General features: G+C 40.7%; 2 protein-coding genes across 3 annotated transcripts; both read right to left on the reverse strand.

Annotated features, from left to right (window-relative positions):
- Positions 1-741: 741 nt before the first annotated feature.
- Positions 742-16,868, reverse strand: csnk2a2a (casein kinase 2, alpha prime polypeptide a). Of its 2 annotated transcripts, XM_060940889.1 has the most exons (12): positions 15,619-16,863; positions 14,318-14,429; positions 13,348-13,449; positions 13,193-13,243; positions 13,001-13,060; positions 12,829-12,912; positions 6,449-6,559; positions 6,262-6,363; positions 6,061-6,161; positions 1,630-1,778; positions 1,369-1,459; positions 742-1,260 (listed from the first exon to the last, which is right to left on the reverse strand). In XM_060940889.1, the coding sequence occupies exons 1-11, from the start codon at positions 15,726-15,728 to the stop codon at positions 1,386-1,388; spliced, it is 1,056 nt and encodes a 351-aa protein (XP_060796872.1). In that variant the 5' UTR covers positions 15,729-16,863; the 3' UTR covers positions 742-1,260; positions 1,369-1,385. The 2 variants fall into 2 exon arrangements, 1 of the variants encoding a protein (XP_060796872.1); XR_009656659.1 differs by lacking the exons at positions 742-1,260; positions 1,369-1,459 and adding an exon at positions 5,207-5,426 and having other exon boundaries at positions 1,697-1,778; positions 15,619-16,868.
- A 221-nt stretch (positions 16,869-17,089) lies between these two features.
- On the reverse strand, positions 17,090-21,837 carry LOC132898751 (zinc finger protein 319). Its single transcript, XM_060940420.1, has 2 exons — positions 21,667-21,837; positions 17,090-20,828 (listed from the first exon to the last, which is right to left on the reverse strand). The coding sequence occupies exon 2, from the start codon at positions 20,644-20,646 to the stop codon at positions 18,883-18,885; it is 1,764 nt and encodes a 587-aa protein (XP_060796403.1). The 5' UTR covers positions 20,647-20,828; positions 21,667-21,837; the 3' UTR covers positions 17,090-18,882.
- Between the last annotated feature and the right edge of the window lie 2,992 nt (positions 21,838-24,829).

The raw sequence follows: 24,829 nt of genomic DNA on the forward strand, positions 1-24,829 counted from the left end.
TTACTGGTAATTGAATTAATATTACATTATGAAAAATCCATTTATGAGGAAATGAGTCTATAATGAAAATTATACTTTTTACTTCGCTTGATCACCTTGTGTGTAAAATGGTATTTAAAGTTAAATAAAGTAACTTAAAGTAGCCTCAAAATAAATATATATTAGTTAAATTAATATATTCTGCCTGATCAGACCTGTATGAGCATGTCAGAAAATTTGGCATTGTGTATTTAATTAAAGGCGTCACTTGAGGCAGCACTGAACCACAAACATTATATTGTAATATACATTACTGAAACAATTTTATAAATTTATCTACGATAAATTACAAGAAACATTCATGGTAACGAAGGAACATACAGAATGTGAAATCCTTTTTGTTCTTTCTGTAAATCGACATTTTTGTCCTCTTCTTTTTGGTCTAGAGAGATGTAAACTTTTGCACTCGTGTATTAGGAGTTGTTGAATATATTTTAGACAAACAATGTCTACAGCTGTTGAACATTTGGCTAAAATTGTAATCTCAGAATCCCATCACCCCATTGTTGATTACGTTTCAATAATGACACGATCCTTAGTATGTGCGCTGTATTTAGATTATTTGGGCTTAACTTAGACTGCTGGCCTACATCAAGTGCACGTCTAGGCTTAAATTAGGTCCCATAAGTGGTCCGATCTCTCAATAGTAGCACAGCTGTCATTATTTATCCGAAGTTAAAAATACACACCCACATATCAGACTGGTTAAAAAGTATCTCTTATTTAATATATCATATTTTCAACAGATCGCAGAAAAGCCTCCATACCCAAGAATAATAATAATACTATAATTTAGAATTTGCACTCATCTCAGCAGGGCAAATTAACTGACCATTTCCAGCATATAATGCAGCCTGGATCCTGAGCCCACAGCAGTCATGTAGAGCCTGAGAGTCACAGGGAAAGAGCAGGCATTCTTTCCCAACCACAATATATAATCACTTATAATTCTTTTTTTTTGTTTTGTTTTTTTAAGAGAGATGTTTAACTTAAAAGAGGAAAGAAGGGGACATACAGAATACCATTTTTTTTTTGGTATCTAAGTAACTGTGGCAAGCAGCACTAATACAAAGTGAATAAAGGAGAGGGATTCGGCCAGCCCGGCGTGTTTCAGTTTTCTGTACATGTCTTGTGATACTAAATTACTTCTTGCTTCAGTAGAGTGAAGCTTTACACCTGAAACGCAGGGTCTCTGCCAAACACTGAGGTAAAAAGGTTTTCCTGGAGAGGGGGGGAAAAAAAAAAAAAAAAAGAAATATTACTACAAAATCCTACACTGATTTATTTATACACATATTCAGCTTTAAACCTGGCTGGAAATAATCATACCTTTTACTTTTAGCTCATCATGTTGCAGTTGAACTGCTTATTGCCAGAGTGCCATCTGAGTTTGAGAGAGACTGTCCCTTCAGCACAGGATCTGCACAGAGAAATATGACACCCCTCTGAGACACTGACATGCAAACAAAGAACACCCTTTAGTAATACTGAGGGAAAAGATGTCCATTGGTGTAAATGCGCTGATGCTTGGGGGAAAAAAAAAAAAAAAAAAGAGTTAAGCACAAAATAGCAAACAGCACTCAGACTCACAGAAGTAGGGGTGTTCCATGGCCTCCTGGGCAGTCAGTCTCTGTTGATGGTCATAACGCAGCAGCTTATCCAGCAAATCCAGAGCTTCAGGGCTCACCAAGTGCTGATTCTCTGGCTGAACAAAGTGCTCCCAGCGTTTTCGCGTTTGCCTGGAGGGTTTTTCACATGAAAAAGGAGCGCTGCATCACAAACAATATGTAGTACCCATCCAGAAATGGCGTCGTTATTCAATCTTCCAGTAGGGAAGTACGAATACATGCTATTGGTCCTCATTGATATCAATATCAAAATGTACTCTACATAGTATTAGTTAACAAGGAATACCACGGAACATGCCATTCACAGTCAGGTCCATAAGTATTTGGACGTTGACAGTTTGGGGGGGGGGGGGGGGGTTGGCCTCTACGCCACCACAATGGATTTGAAATTAAGCAATCCAAATGTGCTTAAAAGTATAGACTTTCAGCTGTAATTCAATGGGTTTAACAAAAGTGTAGCATTAACTGCTTATTACAGCCATTTTTACAGGTTCAAAAGTAATCGGACAATTGATTGATGCAGTTTCATGGCCAGCTGTGGCCTGTTTCCTCATCAATTCATAAATTAAGCAGATAAAAAGGTCTGGACTTGATATCAAATGTTGAATTTCCATTTGGTAGCTGTTCATGGGAACTCTCAATAATGTAACCCCAAATAGATGTTGATCCAAGTGAAGGCCATCAGTAGGCTGAAAAAAACAAAAGCAAAAAAAACCCCAGACCAATCAGAGAAAGAGAGAGAAGAAACTTTAGGACTGGCCAAATCAACAACTTGGTATGCTCTTCAAAAAGAAAGAATGAACACATTGGCAAGCTCAGCAACACTAAAAGGCCTGGAAGACAAAAGTGAATCATTGCAGGATGATCATCTTTTCTTCGTGGGGGGGGGGGAGAAAAAACTGATTTACATCATCAAACAAATCAAGAACACTTTCAAGAAGGTAGGCACATCATTGTCAAAGTCCACAATCAAGAGTTGCCTTCATGAATGTAAATACAGAGTGTTTACCTCAAGATGCAAACTACTGGTAACCAGGGCTTTGAACCAGAATTTTTTTCCTATTGGTTCGTTCCAAACAGAAACGGAATTTTAACGTTTCCGGTTTTGGGTTCCACCATTAAATAGACGTTCCCGAACCGGTTAGAACAAAAAAATTTCGTTCCCGGAACGGTTAATTACGTTCCCTGTCAGCTGTCTAACAAATGGCTATAAAATTATGTCTCTGTCTCATCCAGCTTAAGCCAAATGTAGGCTAATTCTATTACAACCTTCATTAAATAAGACAAGAAAATTCAAAACAATTATTATTTCAAATGTTGGCGATTTGGATTCTCAGTATGTCTTCCCATCTACACAAACAGAAAAAGTGCCAAAAATGAAAGATAATTCGTTTAGTGTGTTACCAAAGGCTAGTCAGGCCCTATAGAGGGCTACCGCATGACGTCACCGCGCCACGAGATTTTGTTAGGCGCTATATTGGAAGACCAAGTACACATCTATGCAAGTACATACATACATAAAACAAACTACACCTGAAATGTAGCCAGGGCCGGTTCTGCCCTAATCTGGACCCGGGTGCAACATCGCGCAACCCCCCCCCAAAAAGAAGTGTCTAAATCAGGACAACCATCACATAACTATAAACATTTTATATTAACTATTTTAACTAAATGGGCTATAATAAATAAGCCTGCAGGCAGCCACGGCGGGCTGCCTCAGAAAAGTAACCATTTGTCCTACCTTAAAACTCGTTTTGCATTTTCTGCCTCCTTTTTTGTATTTTCGACCCTCCGTTTATTTTCTTTCCTTTTCTGAAAACCCGATTTGTGTCCAGACATTTTGTTCTGCTACCAACGAACTAACTCGTCAGGTCTCGTCTCTCGAGTCCGCGATGATTCCCGTGGGAAGGGCAACAATTGATACATTTTTACAAACAACCAATAGGGAGGTTGCAACGTTCAGGCTCTTCTTTGCTCAGACACTCAGTAATGCACTTACTGAGTAATGCACTTACTCACTTATTATCACATGGAGACGTGATAGCAGTCCACCTTCCCGCTCTCTCCATTCAGTCAGCGAACGTCACACAGGAAGTGAACCCCAGCGGGTCATAGAAACTTGCGCAGGAGAAGAATGACTTTTTTATTTGTAGGCTACGGAAACTTTGAGGAACGAAATAAAAACCGGTATTAACCGGTTACCATTATTTTTAATAAGCGTTTCTGTTCCGGAACATAAAAAATAATAAAGTTTCTGGTTTCGTTTCTGTTCCATGTGAAATAGAAAAAGTTCCCAGTTTTCGTTTTCGTTCCTTGAACCGGTTCAAAGTCCTGCTGGTAACACTCAAGAACAGAAAGCCCGGATTAGATATGGCTAGAAAACATCTCAAAAAGCCTGCCCAGTTCTTTGGACAGATAAAACCAAGATTAACTTGTACCAGTATGATATGGAGAAGAAAAGGAAGGCTTCATGATCCAGAGCATACCACAATCTTTCAAACATGGTGGAGGCAGCATTATAGCATGGGCATGCATGGCTGCCAGTGGACCTGGGTCAGTGGTGTTTCTTGATGTGACTGCTGATAGAAGTAGCAAGATGAATTCTGAAGTGTACAGAGATGTAGTTTCCGCTCAGATTCAGTCAAATGATGCAAAACCAATAGGGCAAACACTTCACAGTAGAGATGGATAATGATCCAAAACATAGTGCAAAATCAACCCAAGAGCTACTTAAGGCAAAGGAATGTTTTGAAATGGCCGAGTCAGTCATCTGACCTGAACCAAACGGAGCGTGTTTTTCACTTACTGAAGACAAAACTGAGGGTAGAAAGCCCCACAGACAAGCATCAACTGAAGGTGGCTGCGGTAAAAGCCTAGGAAATCATCTTAAGGGATGAAACTCATTATTTGGTGATGTCCATGGGTTCCAGACTTCAGGCGGTCATTGACTGTAAAGGATTTGCAGCCAAGTATTTAAAATACTTATATTTAAACTTTTTTTTTTTGTCCAATTACTTTTGAGCCTGTAAAAATAGCAGGATTGTGTAAAAATAGCTGTAATCCCTAATGGGTTAATGCAATATTTTAAAGATAAATTTTATTGATCCCCCATAGGGGAAATTCACGTTAAAGCTGAAAGTCTACACTGCATTAACATCTTGACTGCATCATTTCAAATCCACGTGGTGGCATACGGAGGCAAAAATACAAAAGTTGTGTCACTGTCCAAATACTTATAAACCCAACTATAGCTCTGTTTCAGTGGTTTAAATTAGAGGCCATAAAAAGCCCAAACATGTATTTGTGTGCTTAGGTTTGTTCTTTAGCTCACTACATTAGTTTCCTTGGATCAGGTAGGGTTCCAATGGAGATAGGTTTCACTTCCAAAAAACGCTTCTCTACAGCCATTATTAAACTACGGTTTTTTTTGAGGGGGGTTTTGTGTGCACGCGTATGTTCATTGCGTTGAAATCCATCAATATCCAAGGCTAATTGTCAAGAACAATATTCTGGGTAACAGCTGTTATTTTTCCACTCACCTAGCATCACCTGTAGACATTTTTTCCCTTGCCTAGCTAGTACTGGCTGCAGCTAGCAATATACTCCTTGTGCTGAGTCTTATGTTCAAGACGTTTTATCAGTTTACTCATATTGTAGGAAGACGCTGTAGATCCTCGTTATTTTCACAGTGCAGTTTGCTTTGATTGCCATCATTAATCTTGGAATACTGTCATTATCGTGACAACATCCACTGGGACACTGGAAATAAGTCACATACCTGTTATCAGAGCATTTTTTCTCAAATACGAGTAAATAAGCATGGTCTTTGATGCTTCTCCAATTACCAATACCAATCAGTGCGTCCCTACCTTCCATATAGTGTTACACAAGGTACATTTTCAACACTGTAACATGGTAAATGATTCGATTGTACAGTTTTCAATACCACTGGATGCTGCATTTCAAAAAGCAAACACTACTTTGACTGCACACTACAATATGCCTGTGATGAAGCCATGTCATACGTCTATATTTAAAAAACAGTTAAATACTAATATTTAAGGAATTTCCCTCTCTTATTGTAGTGTACGGTCAGAATAGTCTTGACCATTTTAAATCCAGCAAATATCCAGAAATGGTGTTTTTACTCAATGTTCAGTGAGATTTTATGAACATTACACACCCAACATTATATTATTACAATGTGGTAATAATTTTAACACTCTGATTCAGCATTTTAAAAGGCCACCACTTTATTTTTGGCCATATGTACATATTTTTGTATTGTGAAATCATCTGATATTAGTATAAAATCCTGGTATTAGGACAACCCCACTCCCATACAAATTAAAAATTAACCTACACCACATTAAAGAACTGGACTTGAACTCACTGTCCGAGCAGGTCTTTGAAACGTGTGTCCAGTTCAATGTGATACTTATTAAGGTAGCTGTAAAGTTCTTCGGTCCCAAGAACTTTAGCGATACGAACAAGCTGTAGAGAGAGAGCGAGAGGGGAAAAAAAAAAATAACCGTTAAGGTCTTTAATTGCTTATTTTTTTATTGAGAGCATTTAGATTATATGATGTGTGTACCTGGTCATAATTGTCCTGGCCATGGAAAAAGGGCTCTTTCTGAAAAATCATACTGGCCAGCATGCAGCCCAGGCTCCACATGTCTAAACTGTAATCATACATCTGCAACGTAGGAAATAACTAAGTGTGTTTAGGGTATTAGAGAAATACGACAAAATAAATTCACCAATGTGTATAAACACTATACCTGATAATCAACCAGCAGCTCTGGCCCCTTGTATGATCTCGAGGCCACCCTTACATTATATTCTTGTGCAGGATGATAGAACTCAGCAAGACCCCAATCTATCAGGCGCAACTAAAACACACACATTATTTAAAGCTACAGCGTGTTGGATTTATTTGCTTTAAAAAAAAAAAAAAAAAACACCACACACAACAAACACTCCACCCCACATGATGGCTAGGTCAAAGTTGGAAATTAACTTTTTTTATCCACCTGCCACCGTGGCTGGTGGATTCCAAAATCTAGCAGCCCCCCTTTTTTTAAAAAAACCAGCCACTTTCTTGTTTTAACTTTAAAAAAAAAAAAAGGGTAATTGCATGTGAAAAATAATACAGTAAGAGCTTACAATATTCAACCATGATTATTTAGGTAAATAGGCTATTTTATTTTGCAAGTTAAATATTTCACACTCACATTCACACCGTAGAACAGGATAAAGCGGCTAGAGATAATGAGATGAGATGAAGTTAAATATTTAAACTTGAGGAAAATATTGACATTTTCTCTCTCATGCACGCGTACACATCACACACAACTGTAAACTGATGGAAGTTACGTTTGATGAGATAGAGATTTAAAAAAAAAAAAAAACACGAATCATTCACAGGACTCTCCATTGTTGGCTTTTCTCCACCTTCCCTTCTTTGGCCTGCATCTCCTGGGAGGTTCTCTCTTCAGACCTCTTAACCCCAACAAAGTAACCTTTTCTTGTTTGTTTGTTGCAACGTTAGCCTTGGCTGCTTGACCTGAGGTAATTCTCTTTAAAGGATATGGGACATGAAACATAAATGCACGCTATATCAGTTTCTTTCCATTAAAAATATGAATTAATTGCATCAACAAATACAAAATCATCTATTAAATTCAGCAAAATCGTTATATTCGTGATGATTATATGGCATTTCTGCTCGACTTCCGATATGCATTTTTTGCAACCGGAAGAGCCGCTGTCACGTGATCATATGTCACAAAAACTTTCGGGCACAGCACAAGCGGGTAGATGAATGGAGAAGTGGATGACAAGAAAATTGTTTTTATAGTCTTTAAAGTACATTGGACATCATACATTGGACATCATGGTGCATTGTGCTGCTTATGGTTGCAATAATTCCAATGGGAAATGCCCTGGAGTAAGTTTTTTTGCATTCCCCAAGGACCCGAAGCTGAGGAAAGTGTGGGCTCACCTGCGCATGCGCAGTAGGCTTCGCGCATGCGCAGTAGGCTTGGTAGGACAACTTTACAGAACACCTGTTGAAAAAAACTTTGCACCTACTGTTTCCCACAAACTGTATTCAGACCATTTCACTGAGGATTCTTTCAACATTAATACTCAGGTACTGAGCGATATTAATTCATGAAACAGGAAGCATAAGGATGAGAAAAAAAAAAAAAAACAGTTCAAATCGGGAAGCCGCGCACACCTGCGCCAGGCTGCACAAATGCGCGCAGCTTCTCGACCCAAACCGCCTCTCTCTCATCCTTACACTTCATGCCTCATGCTCCATGAACCAACATCGCCATTTTTTTTTTTTTTTAATCGGATCTGCGCGATTCAGCCGTGAAAAAGGCGGCATCCGCCGAAAGGCGGGCTGTTTGCATCCCTGCACGGAGGCCAGGGGACAGGGCAGGAATATTTTTGTTGATATGAGTGATCCGGTGCGATTTCGCGACCCCCCTGTTGAAGACCTCTGCGCTAAGCGACTGAAAGCCGAGGTAAGGATTAGTATTATAATTTTGGGTGTATCAATTATTGATTATCATAATTCTGACTCGTTTCGCCATTTTGAATGTTTTCATCTCGGACTCTGGAAACATTGTATCTCAATCAATCTCGAAAAATATCAGCAAAAAAAAAAAAACTAGCTTGCAACGGACTTTAGCTAGATCTATGATGAACTTTCAATGTATGATACAAAAATAATACTTCTTTCAACAGATCATTAGCCTTTGAGCAGAATTGTTTTTAACTTACCAGGAAGTGTTATCCAGCCGACTGCTTTCAGTTTCATGAGGGCTGAATGAACTCTCACTCTCAGAATCATCTGACCCGTCAGAGTAAAGACAAGATCCATGTTCATGTGAATTTCCAGCTATCGGTTCGAATTGATAGGGTCTAACTTCACATCTCTGTGAAACATCGGGAATGTCACTGTCGATGGTGTCCATTTCGGTAACCTGTTTACATTAGATTCCCAAGCGCTGGCTCCTTGGAAAGTTTTTGTGACGTCACGGGTCACGTGACCACCTAGCTCATTAACGAATCCTTGTTTTACGCTGATGTATAGAAAAACTTGAATAATGTGATGATTTTCACATTTTTGACGCCCTGCAGTGATTTAGATGGCATTTCTTATGTCCTTTATACATAATTATGCCCAGGTAAAAATCCATGTCCCATATCCTTTAACCGTCAGTTGGTAGTTAGTGTTCTATGCTCAAGTTAGCGTTCTACGCTCAAGTTGTCACATTGAATCAGAGTGTTCTTGTTTCACTCAGACATTTTAACGAGGAGATCGTGTCCTCATTAAAGTGTCTGAGTGGAACAAGCAGACTTACGACTCGATCTGCTTTGTGGAATGTCACAAATACCTCTGTTATAATTGCATTATTTTTTTGTATATGCTACTTTTATTTACCCGCCACTGTGGCTGGTAGGTCGAGGAAATTCACCCGCTACTACACAAAATCACTCGCATTTGGCAGGTAGCGGGTGCTAATTTCCAACACTGGTCAGGGGATGATAAAACACTCTACTCTGATGTATATTCTAGGCTGCTGTGGGTCAACCAACAATTCTGTAGTCGACAACATGCTCCGATACATTAAATATCATCACTCCACACCTTTAGGCATGAAAGAAGTCTGACTGCATGGAGACAGACAACAGCTAGCAGCCAACTGAGGGAGACAGAGGAGTGATACAGTGAAAGAGACTAACACTATACTATAAGACGTAAAACCATTCAGGACTGGTGTAGTGTTAGCTTTTCTCTTGCTGAACAGGTAAATCTCCAATTTGGTAGAAAGCTAGTAAAAGCTAAACGGCAGTCAGATGATCTGTCCTTGTTCTGTACGTTTCTGAAGTTATTTTAGCTACAGAACTCATGATAGACGGCTAGTAAACTAACAGAAGGTGTTGCTGAATGCCTTTATTTCTGCACTTTAAACCTTGTTACAGTATATTGGGTGTGAGTAGCGAGTGACTCAAGCCCTTTATCTGCCTGATCTGTCTATCCTCTGGTCTGGGTTTTAGCAAGTGTGAGAACACTATCCAGTTTTGACTGAAGAAAAAAAAAAAAAAAAACACCGATTAGCTAAAAGCAAGCTCTGATTGATATGCAAAATGTTTTATTCTGTAATACTGAGCAGTCACTGGTCTCAAATGCTTCTGTCCTAAACCACATGCTGCCATATTGTTCATGGTGGAACACAGTGCAGCGTAACCTACGTTACAAAATGTTCTTTCATAGAGTACCTTGTGATAGCAAGTTTCCAACAGAGTTTAAAAAAAAGTCATACATCCTATAACTAAGTTCCATTCTGTCTGCAAGTTAATTTAAAAATTAACAGAAGAAAATCACTAATGTATACCAAACGTCTGTCTCTCACTGAGGGCCAAAAATTGACCCTCCAGCAGAAACCTATGGTATATTGCCACAAATGATGTCTAATATATACCTGTAAAATTTCTCTCATTAATCTTCAACGGCAAAAAAGTTGCATACATTCAAGTTACAGCGCTATCGGGGCCTACGGACACTGCATTTTGCCATATTACTTTGTGCTTGTGATGCGTGCTTTTCATGTTCTGATTAACTAACAATATTCAGATCTACAATTTTTAAAACCAATACTATCCCAATACTTTGTTTCAACTCGAGCAAGATCAGAATTCTCGGCATTTGGTGTTTTGAACCGTAATTAAATCTTCCAAATATCATGAAAAAAGTTCCCTGTGTATTTGTTTCTGTGTTGCATACAGAGAAAATGAATCATTTTTCCTGATTACTTCAATAAGTTGCCTATAGCTTTTTATGTAATTGACTCTTTGTATGAGCCAACATGGGGCCTACGGACACTACAGGGGAGTTAATTGTCCTGCATTTTGTAATTCAGCAAGACATTCCAAGTACCATATAGACACAGTATTGTTAAGGGCCCCATACACGTTCAAAAAAGTCGTCAAAATTTTGTATCAAAATTTTGATGTAAAATGTCCACACACGATTCAATGTTTTTTCTATCAAAAATTCAGTATTGTCAAAAACTTTGACACGGACGCAGCAGTGGCCGTAGCACTTGTGTTCGCTTTGGACAATGAACCGCCTCGGCATCAACGGAAATGGTCGAAAGACTGGTTTTTGAAACGGCGAACGTACGGTCACGTCAACCTCCTCAGAGAACTTCGTCTCAAAGAACCAGAGGACTTCCGTAATTTCCTTAGGATGGATGCCCCATCCTTCGATGAATTATTGGACCTTGTCAGGCCATTGATATTGAAAGAAGACACTGTGATGCGTTCATCTATACCACCAAGTGAACGCTTGTCCATCACACTGAGGTACCTGGCATCTGGAAATTCTTTTGAAGACTTGAAATTCCTGACTGCAACGTCTCCGCAAGCAATTGGAAAGACAAGCCCCCCACACACGCATCAATAATTTGACGACTCTTCAAAAAATATCAAAGTGATTTGATATGTCAAAATTTGGGTTCAAAATTTTGACATCAAATTTTTGACATCAAAACACCCTACACACGATCAAACTTTGTATCAAAATTTTGATACAAAATTTTGACATCAAAATTTTGATACAAAATTTTGACATCAAAATTTTGATACAAAATTTTGACATCAAAATTTTGATACAAAATTTTGACATCAAAATTTTGATACAAAATTTTGACGACTTTTTTGAACGTGTATGGGGCCCTTTACTAAAAAGACCCTTCATAGTTATTGTACGTCTTTCAGCATTGTGGACATGGGGGGGGCCTACGGACACGACAGAGATTTTTGTCAATTTGACATACCATTTTGAAATCATACCTCAGTAGTATTAAGGGCCCCATACACGTTCAAAAAAGTCGTCAAAATTTTGTATCAAAATTTTGTATCAAAATTTTGATATCAAAATTTTGATACAAAGTTTGATCGTGTGTAGGGTGTTTTGATGTCAAAAATTTGATGTCAAAATTTTGAACCCAAATTTTGACATATCAAATCACTTTAATATTTTTTGAAGAGTCGTCAAATTATTGATGCGTGTGTGGGGGGCTTGTCTTTCCAATTGCTTGCGGAGACGTTGCAGTCAGGAATTTCAAGTCGTCAAAAGAATTTCCAGATGCCAGGTACCTCAGTGTGATGGACAAGCGTTCACTTGGTGGTATAGATGAACGCATCACAGTGTCTTCTTTCAATATCAATGGCTTGATAAGGTCCAATAATTCATCGAAGGATGGGGCATCCATCCTAAGGAAATTATGGAAGTCCTCTGGTTCTTTGAGACGAAGTTCTCTGAGGAGGTTGATGTGACTGTACATTCGCCGTTTCAGAAACCAGTCTTTCGACCATTTCCGTCGATGCCGAGGCGGTTCATTGTCCAAAGCGAACACAAGTGCTACGGCCACTGCTGCGTCCATGTCAAAGTTTTTGACAATACTGAATTTTTGATAGAAAAAACATTGAATCGTGTGTGGACATTTTACATCAAAATTTTGCATCAAAATTTTGATATCAAAATTTTGACGACTTTTTTGAACGTGTATGGGGCCCTTTAGGAAGTTATATTGTGACCATGTTGGGTCCCCCCCCAATCTGGATATTTTGTAGATGAGAAATTCATTATAAACTAGATATTAAATGCAAATTAGACATCATGAGCTTGATAAATTTGACAGAAAATCTCTCAATAGTAAATCTGTCACACCGCAAACATTTGATGCGTGGTCCAACAAGACGCATGTTTTGCAACAAAATGGTGTACTTCAGCCTGAAAGATGAAGAAATGCGATACGCTAGCACAAACAGTGCATCCAATTAAGTTGAAATCATATTCTATTACAATACAGAAGATGTACAACTTTCCTCATTGAAAAAATTAGACGAAAAAAAAATCCATGAAATTGTAGCAGTTTTGACCCACAATCACTGCCGTCAAATTTTTTATTATTGCAGAGATCAATGTGCGGTTTTCGACATCTGACAGTCCTTGCGGTAGTATCTGAAAACACGACAGTTATTCTGTTTCTAGAATTCTGAAATGTGTGCATAACAGTGTCAAACATGAAATGGCTCACATTAGTGATTTTCTGCTGTAACAACAAACTGCACAGGTTACCTTTCTCATTTGATGATCTATCATCACGTTATGTGGCTTTACATCCCGATGCATGATTCCCAGGCTGTGAGAGTAATCCAGAGCCTACATATAAACCAAAAAATAACACTGAACAAGGTTCTGGATAGGGCTGGCAATAGGGCATTTTAAAAAGGTATAATAATACTCTTACCTTTAGAAGTTCATACAAGTAGAAACGAATATCAAAATCTGTTAATCTCTGGTAGAGATCCTATAAATAAGAATTAAAAACACAAAATAAGTTGATTTTAAACACTTAGTATTGTGCCGATTGAAACTTTTATGCAGTTCTCTGTTTATACATCTCAAATGTCACAAGTGATAAATAATAATAAAACGGTACCTTGAAATCTGTGTTATTGATGCACTCAAAGACAAGAGCTGGTGTTCTGGACTGAAATAAGTACAGACAACTTTAGTTCAACAATTGTTCACGTATCTATGACGACAATGATCCACGCTCAGGCTTGGCACACAGATGTCGTGATGGAAACCTACCACAGGATCCTTGACTGTATCCACAAGGCGAATTATGTTGGTTCCTCCTCTTAAGTTTTCCAGGATTTTGATCTCGCGTTTGATCTTCTTCTTCTTGACAGGCTGCAAAAGTGGTGACATGAGAGAGAAAGAAACCGTGAGTGAAATACGTTGCTGTAAACCAGAGCTTCAGAAACGTTTTACTTCCGGTAAAACACCTGTTGACAAGTCGTAGAAATGTACAACTATTCAAATATTTATTTCTGTACATTCGTGAATGTGGATTTGAAATATTCTGTCACATCAACTGCAATTACAGTACATCATACTGACATTCTTTATGCTTTGAATTTTTTACATTGTTGGGCTTTAGATTAGGAGATGAACAGCTTGCTGTAAGAGACACATTAGTGTGACCAGAAACAATTAGAGCTTTAATAACTACATAATGACCATTAATAACAGTTGCTATAATCTCAGGGGTCTGAGATTTTCTTTAATAACTATATAATAACTGATTTGATTATACCACATGTTAAAATTCTCGATTCTGATTGGTCAGCAGCTCAGAGAATAGTGTTGAAAGTGAGCCAAATCACAGGTTAATATTAATTTCACTCACTCTAATTCATTAGTATTTCTATAGTAACTTATTTACAGGGACTTGTCTGGCATCTACATAAAAAGGCTAACGTCTTGCAAGCGTTCCAGAACAAAAAGGAAAAAAGTATTATGTGCTATTTGTTAATAAATTAAAACTCATATCAGCAAATCATTGTAGTGTAAGAAGAATAAGACACTTCAGGTTATGCTGCTATAGGAAAATAATCAGCTTTGGGGTAGTAACAGGAACTCCGTTTTGTCTCATTATTTTTCCAATAAAGGCACACCTGCCAATTATTCTTTCCACAGAAGTTAATGGAAATCTCATCACATCATCATTAAAGAAAATCTCAAGCCTTTTTTTAAGAATCACAGCTCTATGTTTCACCTTGAGTATTTTCACCACCACTCTGTCATTGCTGTTGATGTTGATGGCTTCAAACACTTCGCTATATTTGCCTCTTCCAAGCTTCCGGACCAACTGGTAATCATCTTGGTTGCTAAGAGATGATGAGAAATGAAATACGAGGGGGAAAAATAATAATAATACAAATAAACTGAATACATTATACAGTCAGGAGCTTCTAATGCCAGGATCAGACTCCACAAATTCAGCTCGATTTTGACACAATGCTGTCATGGCTGACAAATTTACAGTGTTGGACCTGAATATGAATGTCAGGAATAACAAACAGGTCATGTAGTGACATAATTAAAAAGAACAGTAGTGTGCTATCTGGGGGTGGCACGGTCACCTCACAGCAAGAAGGTTCTGGGTTCAAGCCCAGTGGCTGACGGGGGCCTTTCTGTGTGGAGTTTCCATGTTCTCTCCGTGTCTGCATGGGTTTCCTCCTCAACTGCAAAGACATGCAGTTAGGTTAACTGTCTATTCTAAATTGTCCATTGACTAAGCTTGGAGAGGGATTGGCTCCGCCAAGTTTAAAATGCCCTAGACACACTGTTAAAACGTCATTGGGGTGCCCTTACTAAGAAGAATAATGTTGTGTCTGGGATGCCCCTTGACACCCAATGAAAAGTCTCGCATGTCAGAATTTTTTTTATTCTCTCACCTACTCTGACAAGGTGTTCTTTGATAACCATGATTAACGAATTCTGGACCCTCCTCCCAGACAACGCACAAGAATATGAATGATGACTGGTCGAGGTCAAACTTGTAGCATTGCCAGTCTCCTGACCCACAGCAAGAATTTATGGCACTATAATCGCCTTATCGGACACGGCGATCATCATGAAAGACACAAAATATAGTGTAATCTGATCCCGGCATAAGTGTGAAAGAAAACACAAATTTATTTTCAAAAATTAGGCTCATTACTGATCGATTCCAGTTGGCATGTGTTATTTACAGGCTTGGATAACGGTTGTGGTTTCCAAGACAGTCTAAAAATTAGGGTTTGACAGATCCCTAGGGGATTCCGGTTAGAACCACAGCCTGACCAGAACCCTGATCCTGGAGAACCTTCTAAAATGTTGTGCACATTTTAGTGTTTCCTTTTCAAACAAACATTCAACTCAGGAATGCCTTATTAAAATGTTACCAAGCTGATTTGTTGAATCAGGTGTATTGGGTGCAGGGAACACACTAATTAGGACAGAGAGAGGGGTTCTAAAGGACCAGAATGGGGGAACGTTTAGAGATATATGATATACAATGCGAAGATTTTGTACCTCCAGCTAGGCACATGTGCTTCATAGTCCCAGTAATCCTTGCTCTTCAGAGTGTTCACATCAGCGTACACCCGCGCTTTGCTGGCCGCCGGACCAGGCATGGCGGGCATGGGCGATGATGGGTCTGCTTTTTCCCCACCGACCACAGCACTCCCAACACGACACCACAAAACTGGCCTTGTCTTTTCGCAGCCCTGGGAATGGATCACTGGTTCACTGTAGCAATGCGCGACTGGTCTCTCCGGTGAAACAGGGCCGCAATGCAGCGGGGACCATGACCTCCTGTTCAAGCCTGATAAGGAGTGTCCGAGTGTGCCGGAAAGCAGCCTGCACGCTTTCTGACACAGCGCCAGCTTAATAACGCTGGTTAGCAGGAATTTCGCCAAGATCGCATCGCTGAACTGATTTAATGAGGCGTGATGAATACACTGGATCGCTAAGCGACATGCATATGCATCAACATGTCACCTGTGAAGCCTGTTAGTCAGCTTAGGACATAGCTTACTGCGCATGTACACTAATTATCTACTATCTACTCTTGCTTGTAAACCATTACAAATTCTTATAGCTTATTTTACCGAGCTATGACGCTGAATCAACTTTAAATTAATTACATTTGTGGAAAATTAACCTTAAGGCTACCTACCACTTAGCTATTCCTACTACTACTACTAGCTAAGACGAATTAATTAATACAAAAAAAAAATTACTATCCAGACATGTTGGACTGATATATTTCTTTAAACAACGTGTAAATAGATGTATATAGATTTAATTCACATAATTATAATCATGAAATATGGTACAAGCTAAGCTAACACCGATAACTAGCTAGCTAGCTAGCTAACAAGCTAAGCTCGATTCGTTAGCAACGTCTCGCGACTCTTCTAACGTCGGTTCAAACCGGTTTTATCCAAAAATGTCCAATTTTTTTTAGACTCCAGTTGCCAGCTATCCATTAAACACACTATTATTAATACAGTGTAAATATTAATATTTATAACAACAAACTCGAGATTTTTCCCAAATGTTTCGCTGAGGGGGTGAAGTGATCCCTATATACTGCTAAGCTAACTCACTCACTCACACCCCTTCTGTTTCAAACCGCAAAATCAAATACCGAATCCCAAACGACTTCCTACTGGATATAGAGTGCACTGCGTAGGGTATAGAAGTCCAGATTTCTCACCATATTTAGTGCACTTGTCTAGGAAATGGTGAGTCATTTAGTATTTAACCGAAACTGCTGCTGTTTTGACTGGAGAACCGGAAGCGCTCAATAAGCTTCCAGGTAACGGTGTGTTGTGTGTGTGTGTGTGTGGAGTGAGGGGTTTTCCTCCAAATAAAAAGCCTGATTAAATTATTAAAAAAAAAAAAAAGGCATACAAAAATTTCTACACTTTTCTGTTGACATCCGGTTATTACATAACTAAAGAAATTTATGAATTTAAAAAAAAAAAAAAACATAGGCTATATTTGCAAACATTTATTGGTTAATGCCATGTAGCCTAAGGTCACAATACATACAAGTGCAAAGATAGGACAAATTATTACATATAGAGATATTTACATATTTAAATCGCCCCACCATCTTAAAAAAAAACTTAAAATATTAAAATGTTAAAAGTGAACAAAAAAAAAAAACTAGAGAACGGTTTATAGGTACTACACCTGAGGATGAGCAGGCTACATCCCTATTTCTTATTAATTACCTCAGTGAATTAGATATTGTAACTGAAACAAACAATGAATGGACATTGTGAATCATTTTTATAGGGTTGTTCCTGAAAAAAAAAGACTACTTTGTTAGAGCTAACAAACATTTAATATATTAATATTAGTATTATCACCATCATCATCATTTCCTATTATGTCTCTCCAGGATGCTTGCCTGTATGACTCTTCTGGCATCATCCAAATAATCATGATCAGCACATGACGGTCAATGAACTGCTGATTAAGGTTGATTAAGGTGCAATTTTTGCCTTGGTGCTAACAAACTTTGCAGCATTCCTTAATACAACCAAGGTGCTTTTGATTCCTAGACTTTTTTTAAATTCATATTAGGATGCAAACCTAATTTTTAAATGACAACATTTTTGGTGACGTAACAAATGCATACATGGGATACACGAGGGCAGCATTTGGGGGAAAAATAAAAGAAATGTAAAAAAAAAAGGTAAAATTATCCTACTAGATCCACTGTAAGAAGTAACCATCCTTAAAGAGGAATGCTCGAGGAGATATAGTTTACAGTATGGTGGAGATACAGACACTAAATTGTACTATTGTACTAAATTATTACAAAACATCAATTTCTGAATATTACTGAAGATATTAGAGTTTATACTATGTTTTTTTTTCCTTTTTCTTTTTTTTTTTAAATTGCTGTGACAGACATGCTGTTACTGGGCAGTTGAAATGCAAGTCCAAACTGTAAACTGTATAAATGCATTAGTGTTACTGAGAATCGTCTAAATAGCCGTGATAACTGCAGGGATGAATTAACCACTTACACTCGTCACATACAACTGCATCACTTCAAAGGAACTAACTTTGTTCTTTTGCCTAGAAGACAACATACAAATAAGCACCAGGTACAGTTTACAACATAATAATACTAACAGAGATTTCAGATTATTCATGCATACACATACCCTGTTACATCATGGGTTAGGCATTGGAGTTTATGCAGTAGAGTTACTATACAGAGCAGTTTGGCTTCTCTCTCTCTCTCACACACACATACACACACACACACACACTATGGCAGGTAAAAAGCATGAGGTTGTACATGTACTGTACAATATGGGGGGAAAAAGTAACACTCTGTCTGTCACATGCCTCATAAGTGTTATGCCACATAATTATTCCAGCCAGTGAAATCCAATTTCTCACTCCTAACAAAATGACTGAATTCAGCTCATTAATATTAAAATTGTGAAAATACAATTGTTCACAAACACAACAGCACTGTATTCGAAGTTCAAATATCGGAGCTACAAAAAAACTAGAATAGTTGTCCTTGAATGTATATTCTACAAACTTCTGAATACTTTTTGGACATTTTACTATATTTTCCACCGAAGCATTTTTTTTTTAAGGCTGGAAAATAGCTGAAAACTATATATCACAGGCTGCAAGTCTTGAAATGAACCTCAATAAATTATAGCACGTTTCGAATACTGGCAAGTTTCTCATATAAGCACTATATATTCGTGGCTTCGTTAAACAAGACGGGAGGTTAACATTGCTGGAGCACCACTACTGTATGCACGGGGCTACTGGATAACCCCCTCCTTCTGCAGTGTGTTGGACTGTGTGCTCCTGAAGAGCCCCCAGCTCCCCGAAGCACTCCCCGCACCACACACACTTAAACTGGGCTTCCCGTGAGTGGACGATGCCATGTTTGGCCAGGTGCTCTCGCTGCTTGAATCCCTTGTCGCAGGTTGGGCACTTGAAAGGTTTCTCCCCCGTATGGACACGGCGATGTCTCTGGAGCTCCGACGAATATTTAAAGCGCCTCTCGCAGTCCGAGCACTTCATTGGTTTCTCGCGAGCAGGATCACAGTGATGCTGGACGAAATCGGACGACGACTGAAAGCGGCGACCACACAAGGAGCATTTGAGCGGCTTCTCCGTGCAGTGGGAGTTCTGGTGTCGCTGAAGGGTGGACGACTTTTTATAGCCCTTGCCGCACACGTCGCACTTGTACGGTTTCTCAGGTGCATTGGCGCCTGAGGCGGATTCTCCACACTTGTGCCTGAGCAGCTCCCCGGACTGTCTGAACCCCCTCTGGCAAGCGGCGCACTTGAACAGGTTCTCGATTCCATGGACATGCTGGTGGTACAGAAGGTGGGACGGTTGCAAGAAGCCCTTGTCGCACTGGTTGCATTTGAAAGGACGTTCTGCTGGGTTTTTGTGAGTGCGGCGGTGTCGCACGAGGGCGTACTGCTGCTTGAAACTCATCTGGCACTCTTCACATTGGAATGGTCTTTCTTCCGAGTGGGTGCGCTCGTGCTGCCGGAGGTCCGACGGCCGTTTGAAGGACTTCCCGCACGTCGCACAACGGAAGGGTCGTTCGCCCGCGGGTTGGCACTGATGGTGCAGCAGTTCAGACGATTCCTTGAAGTGCAGCTCACACAAGTTGCACTTGAACAGGTGCTCGCCAGAGTGGGCATACATGTGGCGCACAAGGTGCTGCCGGTGCTTGAAGGTCTTATCACAGACAGCGCATTTGTAAGGGCGGTCAGCACTATGAGTGCGCTGGTGGTGCGCCAGGTGAGATGCCTGGCTGAAGCTCTTGTCACAGGTGTTGCACTTGTAAGGCTTCTCGCCCGTGTGCACTCGCTCATGCCGAGAGAGCTCAGATAGGTGTCGGAAAGCCTTGGAGCACACCGAACACTTGTAAGGCCTTTCAGAGTTTTGAAAAGCAGTGGACGAAGAGGAGCCCATTGCTGCTCCGCTGCCAGAGGTCTCGCCTGTAGATGGCTGCTGGGGGTTCGAGGAGGAAGAATCTGGCCTGTAGGTTTTCTCACAGATGGAGCATTTCATAGGGTTGTTGCCATTCGAATGCTCATTGTGATGTTGCGCCAAAGACGTGAGAAGGGAGAATCCCATTTTGCACACGCCGCAGACAAACGGTTTCTGTTCTACCTGGACACACTGATGCTCCAGCAAATCAGTGGCCTGACTGAAGATCTTCATGCACTGGGTGCACTGAAAAGAGCGGTCCTGGCTCACCATGCACTGGTGCTCGTGTGGGTTCGCCAGGTGAGATATATCATGACCGCACGCTCCACATTTATGCCCGCCCTCACTCCCGACTTGCAAGGACGGCTGTTGAGCGGGCACAGGGTGCTGCTGGCCGTGCTGCGACTGCTGTAAAGCAGGGTCTGCTGGAAGCACGATCCCATACACGGCACTACCAAGGGGATTTTCGGCTCCTTGAAGAAGAGGATGCGCAACAGGAGGAGGGGCCACTGCATGCTGCTGCTGCCATGCCTCGGTCATCCTTCCGCTGTACATGTATGGCTTCAGCTGTCACAGGACCTCGGTTATTTAAAACGTCAGAACGGTCGGTGACAAATGCAAGAACCAGTAACGAGGCCTGTTACATTCTATGAACTGGGGGGGGGGGGGGGGTGTATTTATAAAAAAAAAAAAAATTAAAAAAAAAAACACCCCACCAACTTCACCAAGCAGTGTACCTGCAAGACAGAGACATCATCAGCTTACTTGGAAGCGCTTTAACTCTTCAAGCACGCAAAACCAAAAACTTCAGAGTAAAATAATTAAAAAAAAAAAAAAAAAGTGCCTTTATGTCATATAACACGTGTGTGTGCGCTTTTTTTTTTTTCCAAAAAAGCACGTGCAAAACAACACTTTCAATTGATGTGAATGCAGGTTAAATGCTGCCCAGGATGGCATATCATTGCAAGCTAGCCTGTTATAACCGATAGGGGGAAAGAAGAAGAAGAAGAAAAACCGAAATGTGTTCACATCTACATAATACAACTAGTGCACAAAAGGAAAAGCGTTGATGCAGGCAAAGCAAGTCACATGGTTATGTATGCATGGATATATTGAAATGCATTCGTTGCAAAATATATATATATATATATATATATATGATTTTTTTAAAGCAAGTTTAGTTAGCTAGCTACTGATAGCATTAGACACCAGGAGCAGCAGTTCGTTTTTCTACCCCAGCTTGGCTAATGTCCTTGCTATAACCGTCTGAACAGTGCATGCAACAAAAAAAAAAAAAAAAGCACGAGACAGGAATGCGTGAAACAGGAGGAGATAAAAAAAAAAGCAAAAGAGGAAACGCGAAGCTCGAAGGGAGGGGAAAAAAATCACTCTGCACAATGGCATCCATGCAGCATAAAGCTCAGACCCATCCCTAGCTTAGTGCACTTCAGTAGGCTGGCTACACCGCGCCTGCTGCTGCTACTGCTAGGGGAAAACCGACACCAGGCGCTCTGCTCACAGGGAACATGTCGCTATAAAGCTGCGCGGTTTTCTCCTCGCGCCCCAATTCGATACCTTGTTTATTTTCCGGCTGGATCCAGAATGCACAAGAGCCGAAAAAAAGAGGTTCCGGTTCTTAAAAAAAAAAGAAAGAGGAAAGAAAAAAAAAACAAAACAAACACGCAGCCGGCGGGGCTCCACAAGGCCCAAATAAACGTGACGCATCGGACCTCTATGACCAGTTTCCCTCCCTCCAACCAGAACAAGGCTGACACCCAAATAAAATGGGCGGATTCTAAGCAGCAGGGGGGCAAAAATCTCGGCTGCACCTACCTACATACATACAAATATAATCTTTCCCTATATGATTTGGCTCGGCATAGACCAATCATACAGATTAGAGTACTAGCCACATGTCTGCTCAAACATCCAGTTTATAATCCGGCAACTAAAACACAGGCCATGATGGTCAAACTGGGAAACTGTGTGTGTTAAGTATTGGGATTCTACTCATGCCGTTAGAAATGTGAGTTTAAATTCCAAAACCTGAAACTGAACATTATTCTATCCACATTCACTTGATATGAGCAATCGCGCGCTCTGATTGGCTACTCTACTACTAAGCTATCAGCTCATATTGAGGTATTTCACTCACGTGACCAAGTCATGTGATGCTGCCATTTTGGACGGCACGGCTCGAATCGGTTTGAATGCGAGGAAGGCGACAAACGAAAAACATAAAAGAAAAAGGAGCGAGATGCAGAAAACACCTTCACTATCCAGCGACGTAGGGCATTTACAGGGCGAGCAGAGGGAGAGGCATTTGCAAAAATTGAGGTTAGCAGGCTTAGAGAACGACGTTTACCTGCTTCCACCAGGATTGTTCACTGACAGCTAAGATTTGTTCACATTTTCATTTACTTTCGGTCCTCAGGATAAACAAAATGTTATTAAATGTCATTGAAATAACTTCTTAGTCTGTTGAGACATGGCCCGTTATAAGTTTTTCCTTTACTGTATTTACTAGTTTACTGAGCGCGCTCCGGGGCTGGCTGGCTAGCTAGCGCTCCGGGGCTGGCTGGCCGGCTAGCTAGCGCTCCGGGGCTGGCTGGCCGGCTAGCTAGCACTCCGGGGCTCGCTGGCTCAGTAAACTAGTAAATCCAGTAAAGGAAAAACTTGAGACTGAAAGGTTTTAACAGTCATCCAAATGACTGAACGTAAACATTGCTACAGTAACATACTAGCTACTGTTGTTGACATTAGCTAGCTTGCCATCCAAAATGGCGGACACCGGGGCGTCACGTGACCCTGTGACATCAGGTGAAATACCTCAATAGACCCTTTTCAGTCACGTGACCTTCGTAAACGCGACCGTCATTTTGGACATGTCGTGGACTTCGGCTCGAATCGGTTTGAATGCGAGGAAGGCGACAAACATAAAAGAAAAAGGAGCGAGATGCAGAAAACTGTATTTACTAGTTTACTGTAATTATGATCTGGCAGCTATTTACACCGGATCCAGTGTAAATAGCTGCCGGAGCCAACGTCCGAGCTAGCGCGCTCCGGAACCTCGGACGTTGGCTCCGGCAGCTATTTACACTGGATCCGGTGTAAATAGCTGCCAGATCATAATTGCAGTAAACTAGAATGGAATGTTAACAGCAATGTAATGCCTTTTCTGGCTAATTTTATTCGTCTTACCTCCAACAAAGTGGTCACTACACAAGCGTTGGTATGCCGCTATCCATCTTCTCCGTCGGTCAGCATCTACCGGGATCCGATAAAATGATAACCCTTGCCTTGTTTGTTGACGGTTACTACATCCAGGTGCACAACAATATAGTGGCATGATGGAAGTCTTGCTGAAAATAAACACTTTCTTTGCTGCCGTTCCTCAATGTTGGCTGTGGTAAACTACTGGTAGTACATGTCCAAAATGGCGGCCGCATTTGTCGTGACGTCACGTGAAAAGGGTCCATACCGTGAGTAGAGAAAAACAAAATGGCGGAGCGTGTTGCTCAACCAACCAAGGACGAAATAAAAACTCTACTCGAAAACAAAACCACAAAAAGTGTTATCAAGTATTTAAAAGAAACAGATTTTATATATATAATATATATATAAAAACATATATTTTTTCCTCCGGGTGCTCCGGTTTCCCCCACAGTCCAAAGACATGCAGGTTAGGTTAACTGGTATCTCTAATGCCGCTTTTCCACTACCAACGCGGCTGAGTTGGGCTGAGTGGGGCTGTTGGAGTTGCATTTCGACTACAACCGCGCTGAACCGTGCTGGCTGGAAGTGGGTGGACACATTGGGTGGAGTTAGCGAAAGTGGGTGGACGTCACGTGATGTCATTAGGCGGCGCAAACAGTGACATCAGTGACCTTTTAAGCGGTAGTCTCATGACCCGGATAGTAAACAATAAACATGGAGGACATGGAGTCGTTAGTGTTGCTGGTCTTGGTGCTGTGGCTTGTTGTCACCGACAACGCCAACAGATACTGGCAAGAGCGTATAGATGAGGCGAGGCGCATAAGGCTTCAGAAATTCTCGTAATTCATAATTATTCTTCTTCCGGGTTTACGGTGTTTACAGATCCCAGTGTGCTCGCGGGGCGTGTGGGCATGTGAGGACACTCCTCCTCACCAATCAGTGCACAGGGGAGTGTCTCCTCACGCCCCTAGCCCCACTCGGCTCGGTTTGGCTCGCTTCAGCCCTACTCCAAAACCATGCGAGTTTTGGGTGCTGAGTAGGGCTGAAGCGAGCCGAGTCGTGCTGCTCTGAGGTAGTCGAAACACGAGCCGTGTCGGGCTGAAGTGAGCTGAAAAAGGGTAGTGGAAAAGGGCCAATAATTGACCGTACGTGTGAATGTGAATGTGAGTGTGAATGGTTGTCTGTGTCTATGTGTCAGCCCTGTGATGACCTGGCGACTTGTCCAGGGTGTACCCCGCCTTTCGCCCATAGTCAACTGGGATAGGCTTGCCTGCGACCCTGTAGAACAGGATAAAGCGGCTAGATATAATGAGATAAGATTATTATTATAGCATTTTTCAGAAATTGCTACTGTCATTTCGCCGGTTTGTTCACATTCTAAGCAGAAATGATTTTGTCGGACGTTTGGGTAGTATCTCAATGGGCTGTGACAGCCTGCGACTAGTTGGAGACAACAATTGCAATAAAATATGCGAATTAGCAACAATTTTCACTTAGAATCACACTGAATTGATATTCGCAT

The sequence above is a fragment of the Neoarius graeffei genome, chromosome 15 (genome assembly GCF_027579695.1).
Source record: "Neoarius graeffei isolate fNeoGra1 chromosome 15, fNeoGra1.pri, whole genome shotgun sequence".
NCBI classification, from domain to species: Eukaryota; Metazoa; Chordata; class Actinopteri; order Siluriformes; family Ariidae; genus Neoarius; species Neoarius graeffei.